Genomic DNA, 10,554 nt, shown 5'->3' with positions numbered 1-10,554 from the left:
CAAACGAAGTTCCACTTAATCAAGGATCTGCACACGGACTTCTTAAAGCATAGTGGTGTTTAGATATAGGACTGGTTAAATAAGGCTACTACATACCGAATGTCAGAGATATGTTTAGTCTGACACATTCAGTAATTTTCTTGCACAACGCGGACGTGCCCTACCCCATGTCTATGAGGCTTTGACATTTCCATCATTCACGATGTCTCCCGGTCTCTAAAAAACGATCATCAAACCATCGCTGACATTGAATTGTCAATTTATTTCGTAAAAAATTGTAACCCTTATACCTTAGCCGCAGGTAGCCTAACTCCTTTGGCTATTGAAGATAGTAGACTGACTAGCAAGCTATCTAACGTCGCACGGATACAAATTTCGATCATTTCAGACATTTTAATCATCAGGTTAAGTCGAGGAAGACAATACATTTAGGCTTGCCTGAATTTCTGACCAAAATTGTATGCCAAAAACGCTAAGAAGAAGCTAAAAAACCTTTTACTGTAAATCACACAGATGTGTCGGCTAATAATCGCAAATTAAAAGGGTCAGCAGGAAATGTTTACTCCCAGAGGTAAAGCAGATAACCTACATTGTTTTTCATAGCAAGTTAATATATTTTTCTGTGAAACATGAATATAGATACAGTTCTGAGACAATTTAGGCTAGGTTTCGAATTGAAATAGACTGCCAATTGTGCATCACGAAACATTCTCTTAACCTACCATAAACCAATAGGCCTATATCAAAAATAGTTTTTAAAACGAACTGCAACCAATATGAAGCTCGTATTTTAGCCTGCGAAGTAGCCTAGGCTAGGTTTCATAAGTGTCACGGGTTCCACAAAACTTCAGCCCAGCATAGCCTAGTCTGCCCCGTAGGATACAAGCGCTGCAGAGAAGCGTTGCTGAGTTCTCTCAGTGCATCCAGCACAAGCCAGTCCGGGAGCTTCTCTCGGTGCACGGGGGTGGGATTTCCAGATCTTGACTCTGTCATTGGTTAATATTTTATTCTGTTGACATGTTTTCTTACTGCTAATGCTTCCGACACCTCTTACCCCCCCCTCGCCGATCTTGGACGGAGCTGTCAAAACCACGCCTATAGAGCTCCGCAATTGGTCCGGAAAGCGTAAAATCGGCAATCAAGGGGGCTTGGTTCGTTAGTGTATGGAGCCAGGGAGGAGGGACATGCTAGACAGTCACATTTCCACCGTGGTCAAGATAGGACCACTCTGTTCGTGCTGTAGCCTATGAGTTTGGATAGCCTAGTACTAATAATTTTCCCTGAAAATAATCGTTGTGTATAGGAGGGGAAGCTCAGCCTTGCTGTCGAAGTGTCGATGCCGTCTCTTTGACGGATATCATAACAGTGCTGTGTGGGAACACCAGGAGTAGCAGTTCCTTTCTCGCTCTGTTGGAAACGTCTGGGACGCATCGGCTCTTGGCAACGGGCAACGAAACTACGTCTACACTTCTGTCTATAACGGCTGATTGGAAATTTGGATACACTGCGGGTGGACATAATAGCGTATAATAATTCCCTATTGATTTTTGGATGCACTGATGAGAGATCCAGTTTACGCAGGGACTGCCATGGCTTATCACCCTTTCCACGCTCACCGGCCGGCCGACTTTCCCATGTCAGCCTTCCTTGCAGCTGCCCAGCCGTCCTTTTTCCCCGCACTGGCGCTGCCTCCCGGAACACTCACCAAGCCGCTAGCGGACCATGGCCTTACTGGAGCTGCGGAGGCTGGACTCCACGCGGCGCTGGGGCATCACCACCAGGCGGCTCATCTTCGTTCCCTGAAGAGTTTGGAGCCGGAGGAAGAGGTGGAAGATGACCCAAAAGTCAATCTTGAGGCCAAGGATTTATGGGACCAATTTCACAAAATAGGAACCGAGATGGTTATTACGAAATCAGGAAGGTAAATATACCTATATCGCTAAAGGTTATACATAGAATCAGTCTGTTACAGACTGGTCGTGCGTCGTCAGTTTGTCTATAAGAAATAGGCTATATGCTAATGTGCAAATGATGGAGATACTGGCAGGCATGTATCAACCAATAGTGATTGTCGTTTCACTTAATATTTTGAAAGATGCCACAATGAAATTGTTAACTATTTCCCAAAACACAAAACTATATAGCCTGCAGTTGAGTATAGGCTACCCGTGACTGAGAGGAAGTTGCATTGTTATTAATAATAATAATAATAATAATTATTATTATTATTATTATTTTATAATTTGGTCTACATGGCTTAGTCTATAAAGGAGAGGCTCTTATGTCCGCAAACATGGTTCAGAAGCCCGCTGAGTAAAAGCTCAGCCAATGAACAAACATTAAATGTTGGTTTGCTAGTCAGGAATACAGTTGGGGTTGGTTAGAATATGATTTTAATGTGCATTTAGGCAATAATTCAGAATTAGGGTAATACATGCATGCGTTGTTATAGATAACGTCTTAACAATGTGTTGAGAATTAACCAGGCCTAGGTTTATAGGCTAACCGTGCGTAAAAGCAAATTATATTTTAAATCGTACACTTATTTATCCATGTTTCAGGAGGATGTTTCCCCCATTCAAAGTGCGTGTGAATGGACTTGATAAGAAAGCCAAGTATATTCTACTCATGGATATAGTGGCGGCTGACGACTGCCGCTACAAGTTCCATAACTCCCGGTGGATGGTAGCTGGAAAAGCCGACCCAGAGATGCCGAAACGAATGTACATCCACCCGGACAGCCCGGCCACGGGGGAGCAGTGGATGGCTAAGCCTGTTGCTTTCCATAAACTCAAGTTGACGAATAATATCTCCGACAAGCATGGATTTGTAAGTAGGCCAGTAAGTAGGCCTATATGTTCACGTAATCTGATGGTCTCCAATCAATGTAGGCCTATTTTATAATGATTAGTCGAGAATAGATTACGCATAGTGTAATGTCAGTTGAAATATAGGCTACATGTTTGCATCTTGTGAGTCTTGTGAAGAAAATAATGCTGAATGTAGGCTAATATAATTATGGAGAATGTTTGTGGACATGTGAATAGCCTATAGCAACATTATACCTAAACCCATTAGCTCGTTAATGACAACAATTATTTTGCATTAGCCTACTGCAATATGCATGATGATGTGGCAAGTATCTATTATGTCTCAATTTAGTCAGTTAATTATGGCATTGTTACCTCTTAGTTTATAACACTGTTCACTTGCACTGGCCTGCAGTGGGCAATTTGCTGGCTGCTGATATTAACTGGCTGCTGAAATTAACTTGTAGGCTATTATTGTGATGAACAGGTGGCCAGTTAGGCCTATGTTGTAGCTGAATTATGCTACTGTCGAAATTACGCTGTAGTGTGATGCTTGTTCGCAATCTGAAGACTAGGCTAATGAGTCTTTTATTCCTTTTATTTTTATTACAGGAGTGGAAATAATTGTTATTTTGTCGTGATCAACTGCATAGTTGACAAACAATTAGCACAATTATACAAAAACATGATATTTTACATGTTGTTATCATTGCAGTACAACTGTAGGTCTACGTGCTTATACGCAATGTAGACCTAAGGTGTGCGATTTTATTTAATCAGGAAAATACATTTGCACATACGTTCCACACACGGACATCACCTGCCATTCCTAGCACTGCAATAGAAATAGGTGTCCTAACTTGAGATTTTTGCTCTATTTGCAGACTATACTGAATTCGATGCACAAATACCAGCCCAGGTTTCATATTGTGAGAGCCAACGACATTCTGAAGCTCCCTTACAGCACCTTCCGGACGTATGTTTTCCCTGAGACAGATTTCATCGCCGTCACTGCATATCAGAATGACAAGGTGAGCCACACTCTAGGGAAGAAATATTCTAAGCATGCGCGCGCGTTGTGTGTGTGTGTGTGTGTGTGTGTGTGTGTGTGTGTGTGTGTGTGTGTGTGTGTGTGTGTGTGTGTGTGTGTGTGTGTGTGTGTGAGAGAGAGAGAGAGAGCGAGAGAGAGAGAGAGAGAGAGAAGAAAAACGTTAATCAAAATCTAGTGTGGTCTTACTATTTGTGATCTTGTGTTACCAAATCATTTTTGTGATGTGCACTTTTGTCATGTGGTTTGTATATAGCTACATCCTTTCGGTTGAAATCACTCAATAACGTCTCCATATCAACTGTTGAGGTTAACTGGGGTAGCCTAATCTACATGTTGAAGCGGCCCGGTGGGCTAGCTTGTAGCCTGCCATGGTGTTCATGGGAGTCAGGTCGATTATATGTCTGCGGGTTAATGAAGCTTTGATCGAGTCATGCAATCAGGAAATCATGATAACAGCCCACTGAACAAGATAGTACCGCATAAAGTAGGCGTAGGCTAATAATATACAGGGTACAAAAACATGAATGTGATTCATTTTGAATAGGCTGCTCAATCATTGGTTTGAAACATAAAGCTGAATTGGTTTTTGCATCATCAACACACAGTGCCAACACCGGGGGCTCTATTTTATTTATACTTTCTCTGATCAGTTCTATTGTTTCCTCTGCTCCAGATCACACAGCTAAAAATTGATAACAACCCCTTTGCCAAAGGATTCAGAGACACGGGGAATGGAAGACGAGAAAAGAGGTAGGCTAGGCATATTGTCCGTGTTTGATTATTATTTTAGATTGTGTATTATTTTACACAATTTTAAATAGACTAGCCTATCTCGTTTGATCATCACACATCAAATCCTCGATATCTGGCTAACTTAGACCATAGCCTATTGCGCAGCCTAGTCTATTTATATACAAAAGTAGTTTTCATCAAATACAGATGCATTAACTAATTTCAGTCCGGTCTGCAGGAAGCAGTTAACCCTTCCATCACTGCGCATGTATGAAGACCAGTGCAAAGCGGACCGGGACTGCGCCGACTCAGATGACTCCTCTTGTGAACAAACGGCTGGAAGGGAGTCGATTCATTCCCCACTCGGGCCTGTGGGCAGTCCACTAAGTTTAAACCGGATCAGTCGAGGTATGTCTGCTCTTTAAATATCACAGGGCACTTATTTTTTGTTTATCTTTTGAATAATTATAGCACACCACGTAGATGGCACAGTTGTCTGAATGTTTTGTTGTCAAGATGAGTGTGGATTTCTGAATAATCGCCTGTGTAGGCAGTCAGCGTGTTTGTGATTAGGTCAAACTTCAAGGATGCCAGTGTGTGGAACGCGTTGCGTAAACATAAGCATTTGGGAGAATATGAGAATGTTTTTTGATTGTCTAAATACACGCCACAGGCCTATAGCCTACATGCCGGCATGCTTTGGACTCATGCGCCACCTACTGCCTGTTCTCTGACGGTTGTGGGCCTACATTGAGGCCTCGTATAGGGTCAATTCGATTAAAACGCCATAATGTTTTAGCAGCTTCTACCCAAAAGCTTTCTGCGTCTTAATTTGACTACCCAGTTGGTTCCCATGTTTTGGCCTTTTTCATAGGCCTATCAATTCTAAAATGAGCTATTTTAACGAACGCTACTGTGGTGGTCAAATAGCCATATCATCATAGCCTACTGAAAGCTGGGTCTGGAAAAAAAACAAACGATAATTTAATTTTTTTTCCCCAGATGAGAAGAACACTGACAGCGATCAGGAAGTTGATCCACAAGAGGATCGGTCCATCGCAGCCAGCAGTCCCGGGCCCGAACCTACCTCCCCCTTTAGCCCAAAAGGCGACGACAGATTGAGGGATAGGCCCGGCCCGGAGAAGAGGAACGACTACCTTGATTCAAGGAAAGAGAGCTCCGTGTTCAGTATTAGAAATCTTGAAAAGGACAAGTTAGATAGTAAACATCGCAAGGAGACAGAGTCGACAAAAAAGGACACGGAGAGTGGTGGTATTAGCGGGGTTAAGGATTGCTTTTCTCCTCTAATGGTACAAACTGAAAGTCCGTCGCACTTCAGCGCCAGTCACCTGCAGAGCCTTGCCCTCTCCGGCTTGCACAGTCAGCAATTTTTTAACCCTTTAAATACAGGGCAACCATTGTTTTTCCACCCTGGCCAGTTTGCAATGGCTCCAGGAGCATTCTCCACCATGGGCATGGGGCATCTGTTGGCCTCTGTCTCCGGGATGAATGGCATGGAGAATGGTGGCCTATCCTCGCAAAGCATGGGCTCCCATAATCCCTTCCCTTTCCACCTGTCACAGCACATGTTGGCCTCTCAGGTAGGCTAATTATCTGTCTGATATTTATACAAATGTGGCCTTCATCCAGGCACTTCTAATTTCATTCGTTTTTGTGAATGTGAAATAGCGTACATGTGAAATGTATATATATTTACTTATTTATTTACTTTTTACGCAGGGAATTTCGATGCCACCTTTCGGAGGACTATTCCCATACCCGTACACCTACATGGCGGCAGCTGCTGCTGCAGCCTCGGCTCTCCCCGCCTGCTCTGCCACCTCGACGCTTGGCAGAAACGCTTTCCTCAATAGTTCTCGACCCCGGCTTCGATTCAACCCTTATCACATCCCCACATCTGTGCATCCAGGCACAAACCTGCTCACCACTGGGTTGGCAGGCAGTCTTAACGCGGGATCCGAACTGTCGAAGTCAGGCAGCAGAGAGTCGAGCCCTGTCTCTGAGCACCACGGCCTCAAAGGGGCCAATCATAGGACGGCATCGCCCAAAACATCCGCGAAGGACTCCACTAACGAACTGCAGAATATACAAAGACTTGTTCGAGGACTCGAGAAAACACAAGCAATATCCCCGGCTATAGACTCACCAAAGTGACAAAAGAACACCTGTTTTATTCAAGCTCTGCCGACTTTATCAGATGAAGCGGTGATCAACCGTTTATCGAGCAAACGCATCAGGCGCCTTGTAAGACCTCTGATCTTAACATCCGTGAAGGCTAGCCTACTGCAAAGACTACAATAGCCTAGATGTGAGCGTTTGGGCGCCTGGACTAAACAGTTATCTACATGGGACTGAATTTAGAGAGAGCTACATCCAAAATATAGGCTATTTAAATTGATTTCAAAAAGGGATGGAAATAACCCTACACTCTTGGACGAACTCTCAATCTGTTTTGTCTTTGGATGAAAGTTCGAAACACATGAAAGATTGGTCTTATTGAATTATTTATGTTACCATTAATAGCAATTTTGTAAATATGCTGTAAAAGAATAGAATAACCTACACAACTTGTTAGCCTATTAATTTATTCAAATCTGTATATTGGTGTGTGCGTGTGTGTGTATATATATACTAGGCTAGATTTCATTTCCACTTGTTGCATTTTTAATTTCCCTTTTTGAAATATTGTAGGCTATGAACACTATAGAGCTTGTTGAAACCGAAGGAGTTTCAAATGTTTGTGACGCGTTACTGTTTATCCTGCCAGAGATATGAAGGAGATGCGTGCCACCGGTAAACCTTTTCATACGCTGTTGATTAAAACAGCACACAGCACTGTGTATTTGGCAGGGAAAACTCAGGTTTATTTTACACCAGCACTAAAGACTATATATCTCATTAGAGGTTACGAATTGGCATCTTTTGTGCTGGTTTATTCGGGTAAATTAATATGATTTTTGAGTTCATCACACATTGAATAAAATGGAATGTGTCGGATCAGATTTTTGTTTTAAGTTCCTCATTAGCTACATAATAACTTGCTTTGTAAATGCAATGCTATTCAATATTTTAAAGATGTGATGAAATAAATGGAAATAATATCTATAGACTGTTAAAGAGGAATGGGAATGTATGAAACCGTTTTCTACATGTATTCTAAGTTTTTCATCTCCCGCAAAACTGGTGACAAATAAGCTTCTTAAGTCTTAAGAATATAGCGTAGTCTTATTTAATTATTAATCGAAGTATATGCGAGCCATAGGTCATTTTCTAAAACGTTTTCATTCGAGCCTATTCTGTTTGAAAATAATTGAGTGATAGAATGATATCCTCTCAACCATCCAACCTATAAAAACAAGGCATTAATTCGTTTTCATGAAAGTTGGCCCAGGCCCGTTAATAATTTGAAAGTCTTAGAATGGAAATCGTATGCTTAAATTGAACATGCATGCAAATGTAATGGACAATTGCCATTGCAGAATTAGAGCATATAACTGGGAAATGTAGGCTATATAGACCTATTAGTCTCCCTGTTATTGATATATCTATTTTAGATTACTTACTTAGGAAATTAGTCACAATAAAACAATTGTTTTAATGTTACTACAGGTGGCATTAAAACATTGCTCACTAGACTGCCGTTGTTGATAAATTAGTCTAAATTCTGCAGCTATAATCTTGCCTCGAGCTCCATATCTACATTATGATAACGTTTAACACATTCATTATCCATCAATACATCAGTCTGATGTTTCAATATATCTATCTATCAATCTATCTATCTATAGGCTATTATATAGGCTATATATATATATATATAAATATATATGTATATATATATACATATATATATATATAAAGAAGCAAGATAAGAAAAACTATCCCAACACAATCATGAGTTGATAAAAATGTACACTTAAATATAGCCTAGATGTTTTTTCTCTGTTCAGAAACCTGCCATATAACCTGCAGTATCGTACCTACAGTAGGCTTATTGCATGGTTTCTTTCTGTTTTTCAGTGATTAGTTGATCTCATTGTTTTACACACTAGCAGGTCAATAAGTCCATGACAACATTTTTGCTAGATGTTGTTGGTCATGCACGATATCATTCTATGTAACATAATGTATTATGGTGTGCAATACAGTGCACAAAACAATCCATCAAACCATAATTTGTCCACCATTTTATCAATTGTAACTCAAAGAATGTGGGAAAGTGTGTGTGTGTGTGTGTGTGTGTGTGTGAGGGAGAGAGAGAGAGAGAGAGGGAGAGAGAAAGAGAGAGAGTTGTTCAAAATGTCACTATATAGTGAAGGGGTCAAGCGACGCGGCAGGATTTTTCGCAGGGACAGGGGCCTGGGAAGCCAAGGGACCCTGCACCAGACAGTCCTTTGTCCGTGAACCGGCGCCTGTCGCCTGCCTGCCGGCCTCGTAGCCTCTACACACCCGCGTACAAAGGCTTACCAGGATCTCGAGTGCCTCAGCTCCTAATTAGTGAGCCCTGTCGTCTTTCTTCACCGATTATCACAAAACTCATTATAGTTAGAGAGCATTGTTGGCCTACATTCTGTTTTTCTCGCAATTAACAGAGAATCCCTCCTCTCGACCTTCCAATCCTAAGGATGCGAACTATTTGTCTTGGAGTGTCAGTCAATGACTGGTCAACGAGTTTCATACAGGCATACTGCATGCATACTGAGTAAGAGGATCAAATACAGACTATGGCCAAAAAGTCAATCCGCTGACCCACCAGGTCTTCCTTATTCTAGCGCTGTGACTGCTGATGTCACTTGTTCTTTTGAGGCTTTACTGACCATGAATGTAAGTCCATTCACTTACTCTTCGACAAAATGAAGTTAGCCTATTATAGCTTTGGATAAAATTACAAAAATGTAAAAAATGTAAAATGTCTCAAATGTAAAAAATAAATAAATAAACAGTGCATTTCCCTGGGCCTGTGAGGTGCCCTCCTGCAGGCTTTGACGACATTTAACTAATTATTTTCTTCCGACAGTTGAGCTTTTTTTTTATTTTTTACTAGTAACAGTCAAGTGTCTGAAACCTACATAGAGTTTAAGCTGTTGTTTTTGTATGTACTGTATGCATAATTAACTATAGGCTACGTGTATGTATTCCTTTAATTATTTAACCAGGCATGTCAACTAAGAACATATTCTTATTTTCAATGAAGGCCTCCCAAGGAGTGTCAATGAATGGACGCATCCCTATACAGTAGCGTCACATTTTTGTATTATTCTGGACTACAGTCTCCTTTCCTCATCCTTGAAGCTAATGTTATAACATTGTAAGGAGCTGAAAATCAAATTAGAGATTACCTCCACTGAGGTATCAATAATATTATATTGCACATCATATCTGCTCAACCAGTTCATATTAGATGTTGTAGTCTAGTGAGTATAGGTCTTTAACAACCCCAAGGGGCAATTTGCTTTATGAGTCACATAATGAAAACAAACAAAATCACACAACATATATCAATACACCAACACTAAATACATATGCAACAACAACAACAACACTGTCACAAGAAGTGCAAACAAGTGGTGGTTGCACCCTGTGTACTATCCTGTAGTTTGGCTGAATGGAGCCTGGTAGCTGATACGGGAGGAGCTGTGTGAAGGGAGTGTATGCCCACACACGCCCACACACACACACACACGTACACACACACACATACACTCACACACACACGCCCACACACACACACACACATACACTCACACACACACGCCCACACACACATACACACACACACATACACACACACACGCTCACACACACACACACACAAACACACACACACGCCCACACACACGCATGCACACACATACACACGCACACACACACATACACACACTTACAGTACACACACACTCGCACACACACGCACACACACACATACACTCACACACACGC

The 10,554-nt window shown here is 41.5% G+C and overlaps 1 protein-coding gene across 4 annotated transcripts; it reads left to right on the top strand.

The window, feature by feature from the left end:
- The first annotated feature begins 1,174 nt into the window (after positions 1-1,174).
- Positions 1,175-7,796, top strand: LOC311318321 (T-box transcription factor TBX2b-like). 4 transcript variants are annotated; one of them, XM_084449614.1, is made up of 7 exons: positions 1,175-1,921; positions 2,562-2,841; positions 3,695-3,841; positions 4,535-4,611; positions 4,832-5,001; positions 5,596-6,194; positions 6,334-7,795. In XM_084449614.1, exons 1-7 carry the CDS (start codon positions 1,560-1,562, stop codon positions 6,766-6,768), a joined length of 2,070 nt encoding a protein of 689 aa, XP_084305740.1. In that variant the 5' UTR covers positions 1,175-1,559; the 3' UTR covers positions 6,769-7,795. The 4 variants fall into 4 exon arrangements, with proteins under 4 accessions (XP_084305740.1, XP_084305739.1, XP_084305742.1 ...); XM_084449613.1 differs by having other exon boundaries at positions 2,562-2,829; positions 4,820-5,001; positions 6,334-7,793; XM_084449616.1 differs by having other exon boundaries at positions 1,551-1,921; positions 2,562-2,829; positions 6,334-7,794.
- The last annotated feature ends 2,758 nt before the right edge of the window (positions 7,797-10,554 follow it).

The sequence above is a fragment of the Borostomias antarcticus genome (genome assembly GCF_949987555.1).
Source record: "Borostomias antarcticus genome assembly, chromosome: 15".
Taxonomy (NCBI): domain Eukaryota; kingdom Metazoa; phylum Chordata; class Actinopteri; order Stomiiformes; family Stomiidae; genus Borostomias; species Borostomias antarcticus.
The sequence above is the reverse complement of the archived record's forward strand: the minus strand, read 5'-3'. Positions and strand labels throughout refer to the sequence as shown.